At 41.7% G+C, this 26,906-nt stretch overlaps 1 protein-coding gene and 1 long non-coding RNA gene across 6 annotated transcripts in view; one reads left to right on the top strand and one right to left on the bottom strand.

Moving 5' to 3' along the window:
- Positions 1-15,899, bottom strand: part of nfic (nuclear factor I/C) — a 31,989-nt gene extending 16,090 nt beyond the window's left edge. The window contains exons 1-2 of one of the 5 annotated variants that reach the window (XM_031878691.1): positions 15,585-15,889; positions 77-247 (exon numbers count right to left, since the gene is read on the bottom strand). In XM_031878691.1, the coding sequence (XP_031734551.1) occupies positions 77-247; positions 15,585-15,665 (252 nt within the window). In that variant the 5' untranslated portion in view covers positions 15,666-15,889. Of the gene's footprint in view, positions 1-76; positions 2,651-11,465; positions 13,145-15,584 lie in introns of those variants that run through there. The other 4 variants (XM_031878694.1, XM_031878692.1, XM_031878696.1 and 1 more) reach the window with 4 other exon arrangements.
- A 5,908-nt stretch (positions 15,900-21,807) lies between these two features.
- Positions 21,808-26,572, top strand: LOC116400718 (uncharacterized). Its single transcript, XR_004213939.1, has 3 exons — positions 21,808-22,328; positions 22,432-22,505; positions 23,216-26,572. It is a non-coding gene; the product is annotated as an uncharacterized LOC116400718 (long non-coding RNA).
- The last annotated feature ends 334 nt before the right edge of the window (positions 26,573-26,906 follow it).

Genomic DNA, 26,906 nt, shown 5'->3' on the forward strand with positions numbered 1-26,906 from the left:
TTGATTCAAGCCTGAATTATAAAACAAAACATAATTGTTTATTTCTACCATATACCACTCTATTTATCCATCCCACCTCTGCCTTCTCCCCCAGCAGTTCATCTTTGACAGCTCTCTCTTCGTCTTTGGTCATCCTTTTTTCATGTTTTTTGAAGTACTTCCTTTTCCTGGCCTGGAGGTTGAACCATGTGTAGGCAAAGGCACGGACCTGGGGCAGCAGAGCCTCAATGAACGGATGGAACTCATCCTACATGGCAGATAGACATGAACGTAAATACACACACAATTATACACAAACCTTTTACCACAATGTCCTCAGATCCCACATGAGGCAGGGGCTCTATTTTCCCAGGAGTATACAGACATGTTTCAGCTTTAAGTCATGCATCTAACAAAGCAGATATACTTCGGTGGTAATCAATATATGTTTCACTCGCTCTTTGTGGCTCAGGAGGAAAGCGGGCCGTTGGGATAGCGGTTTGATCCTCCTGAACTCTGGCTGTGCTTTCTGACAAAACAATCTAAACTCAAAGTTCATTTACTTTCTTGTTCCAGAGTTTGCGACCATATGACGCATTCTGTGGTGATCAGTTGTCATAAAACTGTAGATGTTTAAATTGTCCATTAGTTTGAGCACTTTATGATCATAAAATATAATAGATGAATGATGGAAAGTTTGAACAACCATTGTTCCATGATCATGAGATGCTGTTGGAAGCTTCAGAATAAGCTGGTGGACCTCAATCAGTATTTAAGTCTGTTTGTGGTTAGTCAAGTGGGATAACCAAAAAAAGATACTCTGATCTGGTTCTTTTTTACTTTATCTATAGATGGCTACTCAAATAAAATGTCCAGAAGATGTACAGAAATAGCTTATATTGTCCTATCATTGTATAACATTACATATAGCAAAGGCATTAGCTGTGTGCTCATAATCCTTGCTCTGATTCTTTGAACCATGGTGTGTTCACGATTCTCCCAATGGGCAGGTTGGAGAGGCTGAGTGAAAAAGTTACGGCTGGTGTGGTGTACGATTCTGAGCTGCATAGTCAATCATCATTTGTGAAATCTACATACATATGGGAAAACATTTTTTGGACATGTATGAAAACTAAACACTACACGTGGAATTTCCAAATATGGTGATGTATCAGATTTTTGTAAAGATTACGCAAAATAATTATGCAAACTCCAGCAGTCATCTGCCTTCATGGTGGACTGACATGTTTTTTAACAATCTAGACATTTTAACATTGTACATTAACAAAACTTCTAATTGATCAAATTTATTTTATTTATTGCCATTATTGTTGCCTAAAGCATCAATTAACGTGTGGATAAAGTAGTAAAGCTTGCCAGGCATAAATTTCAAGATGTTTATAAATAACTTTATGCAATGGAGTTGCATTAATAATCTTTTCATTCAAAAGAGATCACAAGTATTATCGAAACCTTAAGGATTTGGAGAGGATCTGCAGGAGGAGTGGACCAAAATCCCTCCTGAGATGCGTGGTGACCAACTACAAGAAACGTGTGACCTCTGCATGCCAACAACGGTTTCTCCATCAAGTACTGAGTCATGTTTTGCTAGGGGATCAAATACTTATTTCACACAATCAAATGCAAATCAATTTATAACTTTTATGATGTGATTTTCTGGATTTTCTTTTAATATTCTGTCTCTCACTGTTAAAATAAACCTACCATTACAATTATAGACCGTTCATTTCTTTATAGGTGGGCAAACTTACAAAATCGGCAAGGGATCAAATAATGATTTCCTTCACTGTATATTTGTGAGAAATGATCGACAGAGCCCAGTGAAGAAAAAAGTATTTGATGTGAGGAGATACTGTATCTTTATACATCCATGTGAGATACAGAGCTAACATGTTACGGTGGAAAATAGATCTGAAACAGTAGTTAGGTGATTATTTCTGGTAAAATGACACTTGATAAACATACAAAAGTGATCATATTGATGGTATATTGATTAGTGTAGGAGCTGTGCCTATGTTACCATGACTATATAATGTCAGACCAGTTACACCTGAGGCAGCATGTCAACAGAATTGAAGGTGGAATTGATAATCTTATACAAACGTTTTTTCTTGTTAGACAGTTATTGCCATATTTATGCTGTGAAATTGGCAAAGCTTCAGCTTGTTTGAAAGACTTCCAAGTACTGTAGATCATATTGTATAATTCATATTGTCATGTCTACTCAAATAAAGTTTGACTGAAACAGATAAATGTTTTTTTTTCATATCACCTGTTTAAATAGTGTTATTACATAAAACCTTTGTGAATGAACATGTTATATTTGTCTAATACCACAAGATTGTTAATTGTAAATTTAAAAATGACAACAAACCCTCCTTAAAAATAAAGCTCTTTATTCATAAACTGACATTAAAATATATATTGGGTAACAATAATGCAAAAAGTAGCAAAGCCATAACTTGTATGTAAACTGTCCAGATCATGCGCTCCATCAGTAAAGGGTTTCTTGTAGACTGAAGTTGTGTCAGATGCTGATGGAGCTCTCAGGTCAGTGGTGGTTTCTCATACTGTGTGGAGAGTCTGCTGGGTTCAGGTAAACCTCATCAGACGGGAGCTTCAGGACCGAGCATCAAGACCCTCAGATCACCTGTAAAACATTGCAGATTCACTGTTACATTATACTGTCATGTAATAACATCAAGGTGTATGACAGTAAGTGTGACAGGAGGAAAGGTATAGTTTACTACAGCATCATCATCTTACATGTGTAGTTATGAAAACAGCTACAAACAGAGTAAAAATGATGAATCGGTTTTATCAAGTATGGAGGAATAAATGAATTACACAGAGCATTCGACTAGGATTGTAACTGTAACTGTAAGTGCAAATAGGGACTGAGTGATAATTAGTGAGACCGTGACCGGAGAGACCGAGGCCTGCTGACAGTATTTCAACATGTATGTTACACTGGAACTGCTACAGTGCTGCGACAGGTGTGTCACTAATATTACAGTATCTGTGAATCATAACAATCCTAGTAACTGTACACACTGTTCAGCTGTTCGCTAAGACAGTGTTATTACACTTTTACACAGTGGTGGGCCATCAGGGCCAGCAAAGCCTTCTCTGCTGGCCTAAACAGAATCACAAAGTTATAGCTATTTTATAATTGAATCATTTTTCACAAATACACTACATGTATTATAATTTTTCCATTAGCTTATTTTCTCATTGCACAGCTCCTGTCTTCCTCTGTTGCTCTGCTTCCAGCACAGCTTGTTTTAAGGAGAGCTTATATCCAATCAGATTCAGCCTCTATTTCTCTATGTAAGGAGAGAGGCCCGATGCCCGCTAGAGAGCCTTTGCAGTTTATGTAAATGGGGACGATATTGTTGATCATAGTCTTCAACCAATCAGATCTTTAGTTTGACATGTTGGGCGTATTCTTTGACGTGCCACTGCTACCCAGGTAGCCTGCGATGTACGTCAGTATTAACGTGCAGCGTAATTGGTCAGTGGGAGAGCGCGTGACCAATGTGAAATTTAAGGAAGCTGGCAGAAGTTAGTTGGAGTAGTAAGATTTCAAATTGAAAGATATGGAAGAAATTATAACATTTTTAGGATTTTGCTTGGTGTAGTTTATTTATTTTTATGAACGTGTTCCTGGCTGACAGCGTCGCACATTTTATGGCTGGGAATGTGTTTCATTTTAACTGAGCGTCTTGGTGCCATAGTACAGCAGGACACTACGGTGCTTTTGAAAACTTTTGGAGAAACCCGAGTGGATCTTCAGATCAACGAACACGTTCGCAGGGAAACGGAGCCCCACAACTGCGAACAGCGGCCGGCTGGCAGGCATGCTGGCGGAGGTGGGATCCCGGCCTCGCTGACCGGCGAAATACAACTGGGGAGGCTCGACTGTCACTGGCGTCCATGAATCGAGGACTTCTTACTGGAACTGAAACGATGTACTGGGATTAAACTCTTTGTCAACAAAGAAAGGAGGATGGACTTTGTCTTTAAGTGAACAGCATTCGGTAAGTGACAAACTGCGTTTGTTTTTTTACATCTGCAGTAACGTTACTACTGTTCATTTGTCTATCGTGTCCTTTTTATGAATAATATTTGAATGGCTCGTGCTCTTGTGTGGTGGAATGCGTGGATCCGCTGCAGGTTTGCTGGATTGATGTGTCATGCTTTGTTGTCATATAAATATATGTGACTGGTTCTTATGACTTTGTTTTTGTCATTGTGTTAATTACATTGATTTGACTATGCATTGTCCGTTAATGACGCAGCGTCCCGTCATGCACGGATTCATGTATCTGCACCGTAGCTGTTCAACTGTAGTAGGACAGCACAGAAGGCCCAGGTATCAAAATGCACGGCCCGCCACTGCTTTTACATATTATTTAGCCTGAGACAACATTGAAACTGACAGAAGGATTCACGTTGCAAAGTCTTTAAATTAGCTCTCCGTGGTTGAGAAGCAGCAAGAAGACGTTTACAGACTTTACTAATAATTTCTCCTCCGCTCTGATCCACAGCTGTCTCTTCTGAGCTCATCCACTGCGCCCGCTCTCCCTGCTCGCCCACTCACTAGCTACGGTAATCCTTTTATAGTCAAGAAACGTTCTCCCATACAAGGAGTATGTCTCAGTGAATTGCTGCATAACAAAAGACACAGTGCAAAAGTCTAAAGACATTGTATAAATTAGGTTACTTTAGCTAGTGTCTCTTTCAAGGGAGCAGACCTTCCCAGTATCACAGGCCTGAGCAGCTTCAAGGCAGTCTGGCAAATAAATCTACACACTCAACAGAGCAGCAACGTGCTCACACAGACCGGTGTGGATCACGGAGCAGACGGGCCTTCATGCTAACAAAGCAGCTTAGCTGCATTGCAGTACACAGTTTCACAAAAGGCAACAAAATACAGTTACCCATATCCAACCTACTACTTTCTTTATTTAACTGGCTTCATATGAGGCTAAATGTCCACACAGTCTCTCTGTATTACCTAATGTTACTCCATTACTCCAGCCTGTGGACCTACAATTGAAGCTAGCCGCATTAGCATTGCAGCATGCTAACGTTAACAGACAGTCTGCTAAATACACAGTATATAAATTAACATTAAAGTGGCAAAACTTACAGCTCCAAGTTTGAAGTTGGGTTACAGACAGCGGGTAAAGATCCATCCAGAGATTCAGTTTTGAAGATGTTACTGACCCTCGTTGAGAATGAGTTTTCCTTTTGTTGTGAGGACATTTCAGTAAAAAAAACTAAAATACCTCAAAATAAACTTAATCCACTGAGTGTTCACGTCCTCAGGTGATGGAAGTGTTTCCCGGCTCGGACAGCGCTAGCCGCTATTGGCCTGGCTCAGACGTTTCCGCTGTGATGCACTATCCACTGTCAGTTTCTTCGGCGATCACCATCAAAGTGTAAGTAATATTAATTCATACATAACAAAGAATATACGTGTCAAATTTCATGAATATATATGGATGTTTACATGTCTAAATGCTGTAGGAAAATGACTTTGATGAGAGAAAGCAGAAAGAACACTTGGGTGATGCTTGGGTGATGGTCTTTACTCTGAAGTGTCTCTACATTTTCACCGTACTGCTAATATGAGTTAGCATGTGAGTGTAGTTTGTAGCTAGCTTTACACTACTTTGTCTAGCCAATGAAAATATAGCATTAATGTGTGACATATTCTATAGTCGAGTGGAGGGAAGGAGTATGTCTGAAAAAAAGTTGGGAAAAACCAACAAAGAATCGTAGCTCTAGATAAAGGTAGGCAGCTCTTTGTTTGTTTTTAGCTCTGAAACATAACAGCAGACATAAGTCAAATAAAATGTTTTTCATAAGCCAGGCTACAACCTCTTGCACACGACGCCCCCGAATTTGGGGGCTATCAGGCTCAGCCCCCTGAAAATATTGTTCGGAAAATGCCCTTGTTGTTCGCTAAATATTGTGGATTTGTACATTTTGTTTACCAGATTAAACAGCAACGTATGGGCAACACTATCATATAAGTCACTTCTTACACACTCCAAACACAACTATAGACTACTAATATAAGCATCTAGAAAATGTGGCATAAAAGATGAATTTGTGGCCAAAAATCGCCCTCATATTTAACTGCACATCGATTTTGGACCACAAAGCTAACGGCTACCGAGCTAAGCAATGCATTTTTTAGCAATAACTTTTTTTTCAGGCGAACCTGAATATTTTCAATTTGAGCTGTGTAATATCATATCATGCACTATATTAACCAGCAACATATACACAATATTTACCCATCTGAACAATCTCAAAGTGTTATCTGATTATAGCATCAAAAATTATTAAAATAGACCTTGTAGTTACAGAACTGTGGTCTCCTTAGTATGGGTATGCCATTTTCGAGCAGAGGCCTACAAATAGGGCCCGAGCTTAAGAGGTTTCCAGTTCCTGTTCCTGGCGCCGCAGCGAACTCCAGTGCCTGTTCCTGCCGCCTCAGCGCCGCAGCGAATTCCAGTTCCTGTTCCTGCCGCCTCAGCGCCGCAGCTATCCCCGGACCCCGCCACCGCCTCAGTGCCGCAGCTATCCCCGGACCCGGCCACCGCCGCAGCTATCCCTGGACCCGGCCGCCACCACCTCAGCGCCACAGCTATCCCCGGACCTGGCCGCCGCTGCGCCGCAGCTATCCCGGGACCCGGCCGTTGCCGTCTCAGAGCAGCAGCGACCTCCAGTTCCCACCGCTGCCATCTCAGAGCAGCAGCGACCTCCAGTTCCCGCCTCCGAGCTGCATCGACCTCCAGTTGCCTCCTCCGAGCCGCATCGACCTCCAGTTGCCGCCTCCGAGCCGCATCGACCTCCAGTTCCCGCCGTTGCCGTCTCGGAGCAGAAGCGACCTTCAGTTGCCGTCTCGGAGCAGCAGCGACCTCCAGTTCCCGCCGCTGCCATCTCGGAGCAGCAGCGACCTCCAGTTGCCGTTTCGGAGCCGCAGCAACCTCCAGTTGCCGTCTCGGAGCCGCAGCAACCTCCAGTTCCTGCCGCCGCTGGACCAGCATCCTGTTCCCCGACTCCGAGAGTTCGAGTCCGGCCTGCCTGAGCACCCGTGTCGGAAGCAAGTTCGGCAGTACGGCCATCCGCCTGAGCACCAGTGTCCGGAGCCCTTCTGCCTGTCCGGCCATCTGCCGGAGCACCCGTGTCCGGAGGCTTCTGCAGCCCTGTGGCCAGTCACATCCAGTTGACTTGTCCTGTGGACAGGCACAGAACCGGAGACCTTTGAAAACGATGACGTAGACACTCACGTTCGCAACTTGATTGGGTCTTTGCAGTCGTGACGTGTCCTTCCCTGATTTGTCATGCCGCCGGAAGGAAACAAACAACAACAGCCTTAATTATCGACTACCTGGGGTTGATTCAATATGGATAATGGCGTTGCTGACCTTGTTGTCTATACTAGCAGCTTTAAATTCTGTATTTTGTAATGCTACTACAGCCGACATGTGGAGGAAGTAGCTGTTATTGGAGTGGCGTGACTAGCGGCGTTATCAGCCCTATGGAGCAGACATCTGAAGTCACGGTTAGTGGCTTTGAGGAGGACGGGCACAAAACGGAGGACTTTCTGTTTCTCGTTAATGCGTATTTTCTTCTGCACAACTATTGTGAAGTTCACAATAAAACGAGTACGAGAACAGACAACGAAACCGAAGGGAATTGAGTGAGAGACCTGTGTTGATCAAATTTCTTGACCCATAATCTAGTAAAACTTTGATTTGTAAGTAAATTTGATGTGTGAGAGAGAGCAAGACATGCAGCCTTGTAACTAAGTTTGAAAAATATAACAGGTTTTTTTCACTAAATTTTTCTCTTTGAGTCTACAGAGGAAGATTATATAGTTAGATATTTAGTATCAAGCCCGACCTTTTATTATAAAAGAGTAAAATACTACTCTTTCCGTATATTCTGTAACTAAGCAACCAATCTACTTCCTGTTTACCCGCATGCCCAGTGTACGTGAATAGTCATGTGATGTTCATTTTCTGGCTTCTGAGTCTGGACGGAAATCTATTCTAAAACGATGCTGAAACGCCTGTGTGGACGTAGATCATTTTCATTTTAAAACCATGTTTCAAAACAGAAATGTATTAGTGTGGATGTAGCCTGACATCCACAAAAGAAAAAAGAAAACCCAGCAATTACATTGTGTGTGTCTAAGTGGAAACAGAATTTGTCTTCAAGGAGAGTTAAAAATGATGGAGGTGAAACTCAGCAGAGTAACTGATGACAGAACTATGTCTGACTTCAAGTCAGTGGACCAAGAGACAAACACAAAATCTAACGAACAACATAGAAACATCCACTGTGCTATAGATATGAAACCCCTCCTCACCAACATCATTACATGAGTCCTCATTAGATGAGTCCCACGTTCAGCAAACACTAAAACAAGAATAGTTTACATCCATGTCTGTCCAAAATGTCATCACTTTATCCTATTAGACATGTGTGTGAAAGTTTCATAATTCGCATTTCATAATTCGAATTTCCTTGGAGATGTAATGTAATTTGTATATAACTCACAAAATCAATTTGTACGCAATCCACATAATGGTGAGCCAGGAAAGGTGAAGTAGTATCAAGAGCAACAAAGTAGGGAGGAAGACTTTCCCCAGGAGGCCGCTGTTCAGATCCGTGTGAAATCAGCGTGTCATGCAACTTACATACTTAAGTAATGCTATTTCTGTAATTATTTGAACCCTAAACCTAACCAATCGTAAGATATCAACCAATCAAATGTATTCATAAACGACCCACACTGATCAAAGAGCTGTACAGACCAGGGCAGAAACATCACTGCAAACAGCTCATATTTCAGCTTTGTACGAACTGTTGGATGAGGACACGTTGAATATACTTTATAGATTTCCCCATACCAACTTAATTAGTGGGGATCACTGTTTCTTGACTTTTATTGACAAACCCAGAAGATCATAGCAGATCACACGTGGTAGCAGTGTGTTACTATATTCAGCAACACAATGTGAGCACAATACAAAGTAAAATAATAAAGGTCTTACACCTTGATTTTGACACAGCACAAGATAAGCAATAATACAGCATCCACTTACGTTGATCTTGTTTGCAAATGGTGTAAATTCCTTAACCAATGTACAATCTTGAGGCCCCTGGGTTCCTGTGATGCTGCCAAGTTGGTAATCCAGCCTTGGTAGTGGCAGTGGCATTTATAATAGTACCAGTCATTTAATGTGAAACTGTTGCAACAGTAGTGGTAAATAACATTTCAGCAAAAGAAATGTGGATCGTACAAGAGTTAAACACTAGTAGCTAGGGGTGGGAATCACCAGAGGTCCCACGATACTTAAGTCACGATACGATATTATCACGATACTGCGATATGCTGAGTATTGCGATAACATATATTGCGATTCATTACCTTTTTTCAACTGCAATGTCATCACTTTATCCTATTAGACATTATGTCCCCAAAGGAAAACTTTGTCAACATGTTTTATCTAATAAGATAAAAGTTTTCAGTCTGTTCATCTCACTTCACAATCATTTTTATTGCAGCAAAATGGGATTGTCCCGCAGACAGACTGACCAACACTGTCATAAAAACCTGTCATAAATGTTGCATGCACCTGACAAACTGAACTGTTTGTATTACAGTCTCTACATAGTCCAACTTAGCTGAATGCAAACGTGTGTGGACTCAATATGAACTATAACTTCTATAAGTACAATGTAAGAGTTATATAACTCAGTATAACTTGCGATGCGTGGACGTCAAGGGCAGAGAGACAGTTATGCGCCGCTCTCTCCCCATGAGCCTGGCTACTGTTGGCAGATTTAACGCCCGTTGTGAGGCCAGATTGAGCGTGTGAGCGAAACACTTCACATACAGGTATCCCGCTAACTGAATGGCAAAGCCCATGTTAGAAGCGGTGTCGGTTACACCACCAGCCACCAGGTTTTTGTCGGCAATCCCCTATTCTTGTGCTGCATTTTGCAGGAGGTCTGTAATGTTTGCCCTGGTGCGACTTACGTGTACTGCTCTAGTTTGGAGAACGAGAGACAGCAGTCGCCAGTCCTCTGTGAGATATTGTGCTGTTATAGTCACTGCCCTTGATGTCCACGCATCGCAAATTAATGCAACACTTTCTGCTGTACTCAAAGACTCCTCAACTTTAAGCTTCACTTATCTGTAGAGCTTGGGCACGGCTGTGTCTGTGAAAAAATGCTGCGACGGTGTCATATCCATGTCCTTCTTCTCTTCCTTGTTAAACAATTCAAAATAAGTCCAGATGTTTGATTTAAACGCGGACGCCGCATTTCTGATTTCTTTCTCCGATGTCTCCATCTTTGTTTTGACCAACTTCCTACCAATCACGCTGACCCGAGACCTCTGCTGACCTCACCAGAAAAAAACTCAGCACCATCTTGTGGAATGAAAAAGCAATTGATTTTATTATTCTAGCACCAAAGAGTTTAAATGAAAGATCGATACTTGGCTTCCGTGTATCGATACAATATTGCGATAATATGCTGTATCGATTTTTCCCCCACCCCTACCCCTGTGTAGTATTGCACAGCAATACTACTTCAAAAGTACAGACAGCAGCAGTAGTGATAAGTAGTGATAGCTGTGGTATTAATAAAAGGACTAACAGGGGTAGTGATCAGTAGTAACAGTAACAATAGTAAAAGCAGACATAACAACTGTCATATCAGCAGAGAGTTGAGTATTAGTTTAATGTTTCAGTCATTTCATCTTGACAAAAGTAAGTTCTTGAGAGAAACCTGAATATGTCAACGTTTTGTCATTTATTGGACCACAGTGGTCATAATTAAAAATGATGACAGAAATATCAATCGAACACCAACATCAGCTGAAAAGTGACCGTCACACTGTACACCACCTCTCCTCTCATAACTCACAGTAAAACAGATGCCCCCCTTTCTTTAAACTACACTTTAGGAATTTAGATGTGCATATGGCACCAGTAGGTGTGTATAATACAAGAGGGTCAAAAGTCTGTTTCCAAACAGATAGATGCGTCACGTGTCACAGCTAACCAAAGAGAGGAATACGGTGGGCAGCTAATGGCACAATGGAGGAACGCTTTCTGTCAAGTCCCCGCATAGCACACAAGCTGACTAAGGTCAGTAGAGGTGATCTCCTGTCAGCAGGTCCCAGCTAACAACCGTGTTATTGCAACGGCCTGGTACCGTCTATGTGCTGCAGCTCTCCACCCTCCACTGCCTGCTGCTGATAGGAATCACACCGCTGTCTACCCTATTCTGCAGCGAGGACTAGTTGAAATGGTTTGAGTGCAGACATTAGTCAGTCTGGGTTTCCTTCATACACACTGCATCAATAAATCAACACAGTTCCATGTGGGGCAGGCTCTGCTACAGCAGCGACCAGCGGATTTTACCTGAGCCACAGCGAGAGGAGAAAACATGATGTTGATGAATCACAATCGCACCAGGCTTTCCGTTAACGGAAACATCCCGAGGCTCGCCGTTAGTTCCTGCACATTCCTACGTGCTCTTCCCGCTGAGTCGGTTCGGCAGCTGTACCTCCGGGTTAGAGAAAACGCTGCATTTCCTGGACTGCTCCGCTGGGTTTTGAACGATCCAAATATGAGAGCCCCGGTCGCCTCGGATGACTCTGCCGCGTTAACTCCAGAAATGATGACACGCCAGAAAAGTTGAGTCTCCGGAAAAATGCTCCGCCGGGAGAAAAACACCGAAAAAGTTCGGAATAGTCATTCTGTGGAGAGAACGGGGGACGGCGTCATTTCGAGAGGGAAGGAGATGAGGGGGCGAAGAATAAAAGAAGGTGAAATGACGTTATGAATTGAGCCCATCCCAAACGGGCTTAAAGCCGCAGCAGCAGCTGCTGTGCCTCCCGACACACAGGCCTCTGACGCTCCCTTCATCTCAGCATCCGTCTGCTGGCCTTCACGCGATCACTATCTGTGTTCAAGACGAGCCCAAGGTGAACACAGAGAGGTGAACACATCGGCCTCATCCCACACAGCAAGCAGCGGAGGGTTATGATGTACATCCAAAAATCAGCTGCAATGTAACTAAATACACTCACTCAAGTACTGTACTTGACAACACATTTGAGGTAGCAGCTACTTTATACTTCTACTCCATGGGGATACATCTTAGAGAAAAATAGTACTTGATATAATTGGGGTGTAACGGTTCACAAAATTCTCGGTTCGGTTCAATACGACGCAGAAATGCCAAATCCTGGATGGTGAGACTCTCAAGGGGGCGTGTCTGAAGAACATGGCTCTACATCTCCATTCAGTAGTGAGGTAATGTGTTGTTACAGTCACGCAGCTTTGTGTCTGAAGAACATGGGTCTTCATCTCCATTCAGTAGTGAGGTAATGTGTTGTTACAGTCAGGTAGCTTTGTGTCTGAAGAACATGGCTCTTCATCTCCATTCAGTAGTGAGCTAATGTTTCGTTACAGTCAGGTAGCTTTGTGTAGTCTGTGACGTCCGGCCGTCTGTTGTCAGAGCAACAGCGGGAGCCACTACATTTAATTCTCTGTTTGGGCTTTTGTTTTCTTTTATAAAGTAGGAATTATGGTCTGGCGAAATGGGCTCGTGTAGAAGTAGGGTCTGACATCCGCGGCTATAAATATACCTTTTGCCCTGTGTGAATCAGTAGGGAATAGCTACCTAAACGCTTCGGGATAGTTTGTAGTGTGTGTGCTGCTGTTGCTAAGCTAGTTTAGCATAGCGCGCCTTTCCCCTCACATTACATTACATTACAGTAATTTAGCAGACATAGAAAGCAGAAAGCGATTTACATTTCTACACCGTAGGCTACGGGAGCAAATTTGGGGTTAAGTGTCTTGGTCAAGGACACATAGATATGCGACTAGCGGAGCCGGGGATGGAACTGTCGATCCTCTGATTGAAGGACGCCACTTAGCCACAGTCGCCTCACCAGAGTAGAATGTTTTTGTTACGTGGTGGGAGTGTCAGACAGTACGTTGTCTGTTACGCCGGGTGGTTTGCCTTGTTGAGCACATTATATTTCCCACAATTTAAGCCTCTGCATTTTCCAAATGCAATAGTATTATTCAAACGTATTGTTCGGTTCGTAATGCGAACTGAGCTGTGAGTCTCGTACCGAACGGTTCAATATGAATATGTGTATTGTTACACCCCTAATATACAGTATATATATATATTTATATATATTTTCAACTTGTAATGCCACTTAACATATCAATATTTTACATCTAAAATATAAATATCTTATATAGTATGACACATTGTTAACTGCTCAACACTACGTAAAATATTTCATATTAGCTACACCTCCACCAAAATGCTACTTATACATTAATACAGTCAGAATAATCTGTAGAACAATGGAATGCATGTTTCTGCTCGGAATACTTTAAGTACATGTTGCTAATAATACTCGTGCACTTTTCACGTTATTTCTCAACCCAGGACTTTTACTTGTAAAATAGAGTATTTTTACGGAGCGGTACTTTTACTTAAATGCTATGAATAGTTCCTCCTTCACTGCTAAAAACAATTATTGTCATGATTGTAATTGAGATACAACTTCAATATATATAATGCAGCTGACATGTCACTAAGGTACATTATGGACATGCCCAATAAATAGGCTTGGTTGATATATATCCGTATGCTATTCTATTAAAATGAATTGTATTTCATTATTCAGACCAAAGCACCAATGTGCACGTTACTAAAGTTCCCTGAAAAAAAAATAATATGGAAATATGAAATCAAAGTCTCCTGAAATCGTTTGGAAAACACAATTTAAAATAGAAACCTATTTAATTGGTTCATTTATATATTTATATAAATGTACAATTATTTATATATTTATTGCCTCATTTATTTATTTCATAGCCATATTTTTTGTCATAGGCGTATTTATATAAGTCTGAGAGGAGGTCTCTAGAGTACTTTGCCTACTTTGGACAGATTTTGTCAAAGTGTTAGGGTCACAACTGCTTGAGTCCCAAAACATTACAGGTGTTAAGTTTAGAACAAAATGATGGCCAGGTTCAAAGATGGGTGCCAGAAGTAGGGGGTGAGGAAGCGGCCATTGGCCCCCACTTTATGCCCCTTACTCGATTTGACGTCATGGCTGGTGCGATTGCAGATCGTCCAGGTGGTCTCTAGTAAAATGTTTTTGTCTCTACACTTATAAACGGTTGCACTGATTATACTTCCTTGTTTTTTAAAAACAACAATGTTTTACTTTGAAGTCTTTTGACCTGTTAGCCTATTGTTGTTGCTAGAAATAAGTTGTATAATATACAGTTCTCTAACCCTTCAACTGGAGCAGCATTCAATTTTAGCTTCAATGAAATGTAGGCCTAATCTGTGTCCTGTTTCTTCTGATAGAGCCCGTGGTGATGGAGGGGCAACATTTGGCTGCTCTCTTTTCTACAGTGGCATCTGCAGTTGTCTAGTGGTTCACTTCCACAACTGCAGCTGTGTTTATGCCGAGGCAGGAGGCCCTATGTCGGCCTGCCATTCTAACTCAGCCCGCTGGCTCTTACTGCGGCCATTTTCTGCTGATTAACACACACACACACACACTGGGAGAAGGATCGAGCTGAACTTTAACTTGGCCTCCGCCGTTCTGCGGGGGGGACGGAGCCAATGCAGACAGGCCTGTCGCTGCACGCTCTAAGACATACGCCAGAGAGTCGACACCTTTCACTCGCGACAGCACGCGCTGATATACACGCACACCAAATCATGTTGTCCAGTAACTAAAGCGCCGCCAGTGGTCGGAAGCCAGATGTGCCAGTGTCACGCCAGTACGCCCGCTCTTCCGCAAGGAGGCGACGTTGCTCCAAACTGCATTCAAAACTGTAGGAATTTAAAATGGACTTGTTAAATGTCTGACATGCTTGTCGCCTCGTGTGTGACATTAAATAATCTCCTTTTAGATGGTCTTTGGCCAAATTCGGCCTTTATTAAATGCTAAAAAATGGCTTAATGGCAACAAAATATGAACTTTTATAATCGTGTCACACTGCTGGCTTCCGCCCAGCACAGTGTGTGACGAAATGACGAATCGATTCTAAGAGTTAAGATTTTGATAAAGTATGAGGTGTTTCGTTAATCGTATGTTTGCCGAATGGAAGAGTGTATCCTGACAATTCAACATTGTTTTAAAGTTGTGTTGTGCAAGGTGTGCATATTTGCCTGGGTGCCAGGGATATTTTAATTGCCAGATTTTTGAATGAAATTCAGCGGCAGATTCTCTCCATTGACAAGCGTCACTTATCGGACTATAGTATTCGGACGCGGCTATAAACTTGAAGACGGAGGTAAATAGAGAAAGCGGCTTGCTGTAATAGAGAGGGATGTAACCATTGCCGCTTTCTGCACCACTTTATGCTGCGTAGCATAATGTTACTCGCTCAACTCCTCGCATTGCGTCTTTTTTTGGAAAGCACGAAACATCACACCAATAGGAAGGAGCACTCTACTACATTATTGTACCGGAACAGGTTTTGTCCTACCATTTCGAAGCTGAGCCGCCACCGGGGGAAGTTAAAGCTGATCTCAACGCCTGCCCATCTCACGCTATCGGTCGTTATCATTCCATATTCATTTCTATCATCATGCACGTGCCAGATGGAGTAAAGCCGCGGCGCTCGGGACCAGAAACGTCCCGCGTCAAGCTTCAGGCTCCACGGCAGTTACCCCCGCCCGGCAGGTTGCGGCAGAATAGAAGAGTGCTATATTCACTGTCTACTTCTTTCCAGCTCGCTCTCTCTCTCTCTGGCTCAGTCTTTCTCTAATCCTGTTCTCCTCTAACAGGCCTACTGCCTCTTTCTACTCCAGGCATATTGATCCTCACCTTTCCCCACTCACTTACTTACCTATGTCTTCCTTACTGTCTCTCCCCTCTTTCATTTAGGGCTGCAGCTAAGGACTATTTTGAGCAATTAATTAATCAACAAATCTGTAGATTACTTTGATTAATTAATTATTGATTGGATAAAAAGCTGATTTTTAAGCCATAGTTGCCATGAACTGAACAAACTCCATCTGCTGAGGAAACCACAAGATGCAGTTTAAAGCTAGTAAGCAGTTACAATACAATTTTTGTTAAACTAAGGTTCTGAGGGGTTAGGAAGAGATGCGCTGATTGGACGGGTCACTAGAGGTAATGGACTTGTGCAGGTAACATTCAGTTGGCTTTTGTTTATTTCCAGGGGTGGAAGTAACTACATTTACTGTCATTATGAAGTCTGTTTTTTTTTTGTGTGTGTGTGTGTGTGTGTGTGTGTGTGTGTGTGTGTGTGTGTGTGTGTGTGTGTGTGTATTTGTATTTTTAAAAATGATAGAGTACTTTTTTATCACACGTATTGTACTTGTGATAAAACATAAGTCACAGGAAAATGTCCTGATAAACTGTGAGAATGGAACAAAAGAAAAGAGATGAATCAGCATCTAGTCCGTCTGCGGCCGTAGAGCTCCAGAGAGGAGACATTCTAGAAAAGTTACATGTTGAGTGAGTTTGTGAACAGCACAACAAAGCAATAAAATAACGCATGATGATCATTATGGGTGAAGGTTAGCATTACTGTATCTTGTCATAGGTAAAAGAAAACTACTGTGTTGCCTAGCAGCGCAGTGTGTGTGTGCTGGTGCGGCGCTCTCTTATACATTTCCTTGTTTTATTCCTTGGTGAAGATTTATTCTACCAGTAATTCTATAAGAAGTGGCAGTTTATGTTTCATGTACTTGATTTAGTCGTTCATTTTGTTTTGTCGGGTGGACTGAGTTGTTTGGCATGTTGACGTGAAAACAGCTGTTTGTCCATTAAAGGGTACTCAACCAATGCGCAGCAGGGCAACTATACATAGCCAATCAGGCCAGGGGCGGGACTAAGGCTGCTGTCCCCTGTGGACCGAGGAGTAGTAATAATGACAATGGAGATGCAGTGCAGATGAAACTGACACTGCTGTCAAGGCTGTTCTATCTAGATTGAAATAGCAAACACCACTCTGCTCTGATGTCTGGAAACATTTAGTATATTCCTCTGCTGTTCTACTACTAGATGCCGGCTTGAGACTCTGGCACAGCTTTTTCTTCTGTGGTGTCTTTGTTGGCGTATCACAGTCCCTCTTCTCTACTCTTCTTAGTCTTCTTCATTTGGGTCTGTAACCGTAACATTAAGCTCAAACTGCCATGGCTTTACAACAAATTGTAAATCTTCAACCCAACAAGTAATAGAATAGATGCCGTGTCTATTTGGGAGAATTATCGCGTCATCTCTCCTTTACTCAGTAGTGATTGGTTAGCAAAGATCAATGAATTAAGACTCAGGCTGACCCAGCAAGGGGGATCAGAGACTGTTGTGCACACATCTTTACCGAAACCTGGCTTCATCATAACGTCCCAGATCAAGCTATTGCACTTGACGTGCGGACTGTATACCATGCCAACAGAACGTAGGACTGGTAAGAAGAGGGGAGGTGGACTGTGTGTAAACATCAATGATGCTTGGTGCTCAAACTTAGTCAAAGTTGATGGACAATGTTTCCCTGATGTCTCATTTTTAATGCTAAGATGACAGCCATATTATCTGCACAGAGAATTCACCAGTGTTTTTGTTGCTGCTGTTTACATTCCTCCGTATGCAAGTTCAAAAAATGCACGGCAGGAATTGTATGAGGTCATCAGCAGACACATGACAAACAACCGGATGGTACTTTTATTTTAGCTGGTGATTTTAATAAAACAAACCTCAGCTCTGTTTTACCTAAATTCCATCAGCATATCTACATCGCCACCAGAGGAAATAATACACAAGACCATGTCTACACAGGTATTCCTGGCAGCTACAAAGAGCTCTCCCCCGCCCCCACTTTGGACAATCAGGTCATATTTCCCTGCTCCTGCTGTCTCCATACGCCAGCTAATTAAATGGGCGAAACCATCAGAAAGAACAGTTAAAGTGTGGACAGATGAAGCTACAGCTGCTCTAAAGGACTGTTTTAAATGTACAGACTGGCACATGTTCAGGGATGCTGCCACCCAAGAGAATGACATCAATCTGGAAGAATATACATTAACAGTGACATATCAGCAAATGTGTTGATGATGTGGCGATCATAAAGACAATAAAATCATTACCTTTGCCTGGATGAATGGAGAGGTGATGGCACTATCCAAAGTAAAAAAAGCTGCCTTTCAGTTAGGTGACAAGGAAGCATACAGCATCGCCAGATCAAGACTGAAAGCTGGCATCAAGGAGGCAAAGAGGAGACGTCAAGAGAGACTGGTGAGAGACCTCAACACCAACAACACTAAAGATACGTGGCAGACGATCCAGAATGTCACAGGCTATAAAAGCAGGAGCGCCCCCATCATGTGTGAGGCCACATTGTCAAATGAGCAGAACACCTTTTATGCTCGCTTTGATCTCCTCAACAAAGAGTCAGCGGTCAAGTCTTAAGTCACTGTCAGTATCCACAGGCCCTGTCCACATTACTCCGTTTTTACTTGGATGCAGAGTTGTCAAATAGAACCGATCTCCGTCCACACAGGAGTTTCAGCATCATTCTCGAGTTGATCTGCATCCACACGGCAGCCTTCGAAGGCGGACAGCACATGACCATTAACGTACACTGGGCATGCGCGTGACGGTGTAAACAGGAAGTGGATTGCTTGCTTAGTTAAAAAAGAAATACGACAGAGTAATAAAGTAGTCTTTAATAATGAAAGGTTGTATTTGATACTTAAGATCTTCCTCTAAAATCTCCCTCTATAAACTCAAACAGACACAGTTCGTGGAAAGTTTTAGAAGTTTTATTTTTCAGACGTAGTTACAGCGCTGCGGGTCTATCTCTCTCTCTCTCTCACATCAAATTTACTTTAACATCAACACTTACACGTAAACGTTTACTAGATTATGGGTCCATCAATGTGGTCAACACACGTCTCTCACTCGTTTCCTCCGTGTTGTTGGTGTCTGTTCTCACTAGTAGCTCTGAACTTCATGTCCGCCTAGCTAGCTTCTAAGCTAATTTTAACATTACCGCCAATAGAGAAATGCTAACCGCGATTAGCATTTAATACAACACAAATGTTATAATAAACACGCGAATAGAATATATCTACGTACATCTTTTCATGCTTCATAAAGACATACTTACAGACTAAGGTCTCTAAAGGCTACCAAACTGAAGAAGTAAAACGTTAGTGCAGTGTGTCTTCTCATTAGAATCTAAAAACAAGGAGCTGCTCCATAGGGCTGATGCTGGTCACGCCGCTTGCTAATCACTCCAATAACAGCTGCTTCCTCCACAGAAATGCAGACTTTTACTGCACAACAGCTGCTAGCTGCTGCTAGCTGTTGTGCTAGCAGCAACATCATGTAGCTGTTGTGCTAGCAGCAACGCTTGCAAGTAGTTATCCATGTTGAAATGAATCGCTGGTAGCCCAGTTTGTTTTCTTCCGGGTATGGGTCACGTGATAGTGAGTGTGACGAATCAGGGACGGAGACGTCATGGTTGCCAAGAACCAATCCAGTAGCGAACACGGGTGTGGGCATAATTTTTTCTCAGCACATCCGTATCCGACCGTCCACATGCAAACGCAACCCCGGAGTTCACAAACACCTCCAACCTCGGGGGAGTTTTCAGACTCCTCCGTTTAGGGTGCTCCAAAACTCCAGCGTAGTGTGGCCGCTCAGTGTAAACGTAGCAAAAACGGAGTAGTATGGACATGGCCACAGAGGATGCGAGGAAAACCCTGATGAGGGTGAATATGAGTAAAGCTGCTGGGCCTGATAACATCCCTGGTCGTGTACTAAAAACATGTACCAACCAGCTAACTGACATGACATTTTCAATATATCACTGTCATAGGAGTGTTCCCACCTGCTTCAAGACAGCCACCATCGTTCCTGTACCTAAAAAGTCTGTGGCACTCACCCCTTTTCAGACCAAGTGCTTTGAGAAACTGGTTCTCCAGCACATCAAAAACAACATGCCAGCCAGCCGGGACCTTCACTAGTTTGCATACAGAGCCAACAGATCCACAGAGGATGCCGTCTCCACTGCTCTCCACTCAGCCCTCACTCATCTTACAAATAACAACACCTACATCAGAATGTTGTTTGTTGATTTCAGCTCAACCTTCGACCCAATATCCCCCATGAAACTGATTAGTAAACGTGGCACTTTGGGCTTGAGTACCTCACTCTGTAACTTGTCATTAGACTTCCTCACAAAGAGACCCCAGCACCTCCACTCTAGTGTTGAACACTGGAGCCCCCCATGGCTGTGTGCTCAGCCCCCTCCTGTTCACACTGTACAACCACAACTGCTACTCCAAACATGAACAGAACTCTGTTGTGAAGTTTGCTGATGACATAAACTACAATGAGACTTGATATAGAGAGGCAATCAACAATCTTGGAGAGTGGAACAACCGACTGCTCAACATCAATAAAACCAAGGAGCTGATTGACTTTAGAAAATAGGAGGTGAAGACACACAGACTTGTCTACATCAATGGAGTTTAGGTGGAGCCAGTTAGCAGCTTCAAGTTCCTGGGAATCATCATCACAAACAACCTGTCATGCTCATCATACATCTCCATCCTGGTGAAGAAAGCTCAGAAACGGCTGTATTTCTTTAGGACATTTAAGACGGCTAAATTCCTGTGCCAAGTTATTGTTATTATTGAGGTGCAATAGTAAGCATCCTGACTGCAAACATTACAAACTGTCATGGGATCTTCACGGTCCAGGACAGGAGGGCTCTACAGCGGGGGATTAAAACCACCCAGACCATCTACTGAGCATCAGTGATATTGGTGAGAAGAGGAGCCTTCGAAGAGTTAAGGGGATAATAAAAGACAAAACCCCAGACACATCCTGTTCACCTGCTGCCGTCTGGAAAGAGATACAGAAGAATCAGCTGCCGAACCACCAGACTTCAAAGCAGCTTCTTTCCTCTGTGAGACTCCTTAATTCATTCTCCACCCTCCATTTATAATATAGTTTTTTCTTATGTAGCAAATTGGGACTACAATCTAAACTTTGTTGTGCAACGCTGTCGTACAATGACAAATAAAATAAAAACTTGTAATGTCAAACTTAAGCTATAAGTTTTGCCATTTTTATGTAATTTTGGTTACTGTATATTTATAGTTATACTGTTTGCCTATTAATATTAGCATGTTGCGCTGCTAATGCGACTAGCTTCAATTGTAGGTCCACAGGCTGGAGTAATGGAGTAACATTAGGTAATACAGAGAGACTGTGTGGACATTTAGCCTCATATAAGCCAGTAAAGACAGTAGGCGGGTAGGTTGGATGTGGGTAACTGTTTTTTTTTTTTCCTTGTTGCCTTTTGTGAAACTGTGTACTGCAATGCAGCTAAGCTGCTTTGTTAGCATGAAGGCCCGTCTGCTCCGTGATCCACACCAGTCTGTGTGAGCACGTTGCTGCTCTGTTGAGTGTAGATTTATTTGCCAGACTGCCTTGAAGCTGCTCAGGCCGGTGATACTGGGAAGCTCTGCTCCCTCGAAAGAGACACTAGCTAAAATAACCTAATTTATACTATGTATTTAGACTTTTGCATTGTGTCTTTTGTTGTGCAGCAATTCACTGAGACATACTCCTTGTATGGGCGAACGTTTCTTGACTATAAAAGGATTACCATAGCTAGTGAGTGGGCGAGCAGGGAGAGCTGGCGCAGTGGATGAGCTCAGAGGAGACAGCTGTGGATCAGAGCGGAGGAGAAATTATTAGTAAAGTCTGTAAACGTCTTCTTGCTGCTTCTCAACCACGGAGAGCTAATTTAAAGACTTTGCAACGTGAATCCTTCTGTCAGTTTCAATGTTGTCTCAGGCTAAATAATATGTAAAAGTGTAATAACACTGTCTGTAGCGACCAGCTGAACAGTGTGTACAGTTACTAGTGTAACCAAGTGGAACTGACGGGGTGAAACTATTGGTTCCGCCGGACCGGTAATGGGGTGCACGGGCCCTGATTAGCTAAAAAGATGCACCTGCTGGCAAATCGCGGGCTTTGTCGTTCTCTCCGGTGTCACGAGCGGGTGTGCTGAGTCTGCTCTCTGTCTTCCCCGCCACGAGTGGGGGTGCCGAGTCCAACTACTTGCTCTCCCGCAACAAGCGGGGACATAGCGTGAGGCCGCATGAGAAGTTGCGTCGGTAGCGCAGTGTCTGGGAGGCATCCGTTACGGAGGGGACAGCGTGTGTTTGGGGGATGGCTGATTCGGGTAAATATATTTAGAGTGGAGGGGTTTTTCTTTATGTATGTCGTATGCTGGGGAAATTGGGTATATTTCAGAAAGATGTAATGTTGTATTTGTGTTTTTTTAGAGCTTCCTGAGCAGTGCACCCAATGGTAGCTGGGGGGGAATCCAAGTGGGGGTGGCTGGGTTGCTGAACATTCGGTGGGTTGAATTACAATCTTTTTGGGTTTGTTTTCTGTTTATTGGCAGTTGTTTGTGATTACTTATGTTTTCGTTTTCATTTCTTTTCTAGTTAGTGAGACGCTGCCTTGGTCTTTTGTTTTGTTTCTGTTGCTTTAAATTGTTTGTGATGCCGATCTGAGCGCATGGTCTGTGAACTCCTCCTGCCCGCTAAACCCGCTGTCACTGGTTGCTCCACACAGTTAGATTTGTACCAATAAAAGAGTTATATTTTGATAGCACTGCTTCCTGTGTGTACGTGCCTTTACGGTGTTTGAACCGGGTTTCTGTGGTAACTGGGTGCTACACTAGGATCGTTATGATTCACAGATACTGTAATATTAGTGACACACCTGTCGCAGCACCGTAGCAGTTCCAGTGTAACATGCATGTTGAAATACTGTCAGCAGCCCTCGGTCTCTCCGGTCACGGTCTCACTAATTATCACTCAGTCCCTCTTTGCACTTACAGTTACAATCCTAGTCGAATGCTCTGTGTAATTCATTTATTCCTCCATACTTGATAAAACTGATTCATCATTTTTACTCCGTTTGTAGCTGTTTTCATAACTACACATGTAAGATGATGATGCTGTAGTAAACTATACCTTTCCTCCTGTCACATTACTGTCATACACCTTGATGTTATTACATGACAGTATAATGTAACAGTGAATCTGCAATGTTTTACAGGTGATCTGAGGGTCTTGATGCTCGGTCCTGAAGCTCCCGTCTGATGAGGTTTACCTGAACCCAGCAGACTCTCCACACAGTATGAGAAACCACCACTGACCTGAGAGCTCCATCAGCATCTGACACAACTTCAGTCTACAAGAAACCCTTTACTGATGGAGTGCATGATCTGGACAGTTTACATACAAGTTATGGCTTTGCGACTTTTTGCATTATTGTTACCCAATATATATTTTAATGTCAGTTTATGACTAAAGAGCTTTATCTTTAAGGAGGGTTTTTGTAATTTGTTAATTACAATTAATGATCTTGTGGTATTAAAAAAATAGACCGTGTTCTCTCGCAAAGGTTTTATGTAACAACACTGTTTAAACGTGATATAAAAATAGGTATTTGATTTCATGCATGCAGAGGGGTGTATATATACCTGGTCCATTTAACACCTAGACTATGAAAATATAATCCTTTACTACAGGTAATAAATACTGACTGTGAGCAATGCAAAGCATTCAGTCAAACTTTAGACAGCAGACAGATGACAATATGAATGTTACAATATTCTCTACAGTATTTTTAAAGTGTTTCAAACATAATCTGAAGCTTTTACAATTTCACAGAATGAATATGGCAATAACTGTCAGACAAGAAAAAAACTCACAAATGCCTTGTGTTAGGGTAAATGCCAAAGCAACTCGCCAGCAGGGTGGCCAACAGAACCAGTTGGGTGAAGTTAGAACCAAGGTCACTTCCAGAACCAAACCAAAGCAACAGAATACCTCTCCAACAATGAGGGAAATTCGGTTTGAGTGCAACCCCAAGCAAGAAGTATAACGTAAGGTCCAAAACCACCTCGGTCCCCCATCAGCTGGCCTACCCTTCTAACACCAAAGTTCACTTTGTAAGTTGGGGTTGGGAACCTTGGGAGTCGAGGACACTCCTCAAATTCACCACACCTAACACCCTGCACATTCTGTTCTTGGCCTTCTTGGAAGATCTTATCTCAATGCATTGCCCAACAGATATACACCTCACTAGCTGTAAGGGGCTCTATCAACACCCATGCCCTGCTTGACTTTGGATTTAAAATAAATCTGTGTTCTAGCACTTTTGCAGAGGTTGCTAGAGCAATGCTCTCTCTCTGCAAGCCATTGCAAATCAACATCTGCAACATGAGCATTACCAGTTACATGCAGGATAAGTCAGCCATCACAAAATATGCTTGGGTCAACACACCACTCCAGGAGATAAAAAAATAAACTACACAGAAAATATGTTTCAAATCCCCATTCACTCATGGTGCTTATGAATCCTATAGAAATAAATACACTCATACCATTAGATCTGCAAAAAAGAAATATTTCGGTGAAAAATGTATGTAGTGTAAAACAACACGTGGAAGTAATAAATCAGGTGTTGCAAAGAGAAAAAAATGACCCCAGAGCTTCCTTCAGTCTTTTTGGATAGTGAAAATTCTCTTGACAAGCCATTTGATATAGCTCAAAAATTGAATGAATTCTTTGAAAATATTGGTCATGAATTAGCTAACAATATTCCTGCTTGTCATGGGAATCCACTGGATTTTATTTCAATAAATGTCCCTATTATCTCTAATATTATGCCCACTGATATTCAAGTGATATAATCGATGATCTTAAAACATCTTCAACTGGCCATGACATCATTTTTTGCATTCCTTGTCAAACAGGTCAATATTGCAGCCACTTGCTCACATCTCCACCTTGTCTTTGAAAACAGGTGTTGTGCCAGAAGATTTAAAAATTGCCAAAGTCATTCCTTTGTTTAAACCAGAAAATCCACGTTGTTTTAACAACTATAGACCCATATCTATTTTGCCTTGCTTTTCAAAAATACTAGAAAAAATTGTACACAAAAGGATTATGTTTCATGTAGAGCCTGATTCATTTCTTTACAAACACCAGTATGGTTTCCTTAAAAATCATTCAACTTATATGGCTTTACTTTACCTTGTTGATAAAGTTATCTCTGCACTTGATATTAATGACCTTGCTTGCAGTATTTTCATAGACCTTTCCAAAGCCTTTGATACAGTAAACCATCATATTTGATTGGAAAAGCTGCATAAATATGGTTTCAATGATATTGCATACAAATGTTTAATACTGATGTCTCCAATAGAAGACAGTTTGTTTGTGTTAACGGTTGCTGCTCCAACGAAGCCAGACTAATATGTGGGGTTCCACAGTGGTCCGTTACCAATATTAACACTTATTTATAATAATTTTTGAATATAAAAAAATATATTATTTTATTATTTTCAGTGGCAAAAGACCATACTCTAAGGATTTATCTAAAATTTAAATTTAATGTTTTGAGATGCCTCAAGTGTCATCTACAAAATTCCTGGGAACTATTATTGATGAGAGTTTAAGTTGGAGTAAACATATTGACTTATCTATTAACAAACAAATCTATTGGAATAATGAGGGTTAGACATCTTGTCTCTGCAAACTGTCTCCTTATTCTTTATTATGGTATAATTTATCCCTATCGTTCATATTGTAATGTAGTTTGGGCAAGTACTTTTCCTACTACTCTGTAAAAAATGTTGGTCCTCCAGAAACGTTTTGTTATGATTGCAACCCAATCACAGTCAGACATCTCATCTGCTCTTCTATTTCAGAAACTGCAGATTCTTACTATTTATGACATCAATATTTCTCAAATTTGTGTTTTTATTGATAAGATACTTTCAGGTGAAGGGAATATTCCTGATAATTTCAAGACCTACTTTAAAGTCAATTCACAGGTTCACTCTGACTCAACTCATCAATCTTCAGACCTTAATCCTCCCAAATTACTGACTAGCAGAGGTCAATTTTCAATAAGATTTAGGGGAACCAAATTATGAATGACTTTTCCCACCTAACAAAAAAATGTTCATCTAAAAAATGTTTCAAAAGGTGCTTCAATTAAATGTAATTGCTGTAATTTTATGTATTAATGTTCATGTCTTTCTTGTTTTAGCTGTTATATTATATTTATAGTTGTTTCACTCTTAGGGACTTGCCATTACCATTGCTTAGGAGTTACTGTAGGTGTATAAACCAATATCCCCTGAACAAACACAAGCCCACGCTTACTCTCACACACATGCACTCATGTGCACGCACACTTATGTCTAACACATCGACACAATTACATTTTCTTTCTCTTTTGTTGTTTGTAATGTATAGATATTGTTATCATATTTCATATCTTGTAAAAACATCTTGTCAATAATATTTTAGGTAGTCATATCTTATGCATGTTCATTTTATGTTCTGTGTAATATTGTGAAATTTTAATATTATATAGGTGGAGGCTTCAAATAAGCCCAGTTAGCTTTCTGCTTCTTCCTTCAATGTGATATTATTTATCTCTGATATGTTTGTTTATTTTTTATTTATTTTTTTAAATAGATGTTTATTTATTTGCACAAAGTTTCTAGTCACAGAGGAAGAAGTGGCAAGAAAAGCCAAAAATGATTCCTTCATGGTCTGCTCCCTAGGGCATCAACCTTCAGGCCTTTATACTTAATTGGAATCTCAGCCTCAGGGCCTCCCAAAAAAAAAAACAACCTCCTCGAACAAGAACAATTACAAAGCTTGGGTAAAATGTTTCAGGGTACTGTAGTCACTACGAACTTACATTCTGCAATGTCTACGATTAC

The sequence above is a fragment of the Anarrhichthys ocellatus genome, unplaced genomic scaffold (assembly GCF_004355925.1).
Source record: "Anarrhichthys ocellatus isolate YVR2014 unplaced genomic scaffold, GSC_Weel_1.0 scaffold193, whole genome shotgun sequence".
Taxonomy (NCBI): Eukaryota; Metazoa; Chordata; class Actinopteri; order Perciformes; family Anarhichadidae; genus Anarrhichthys; species Anarrhichthys ocellatus.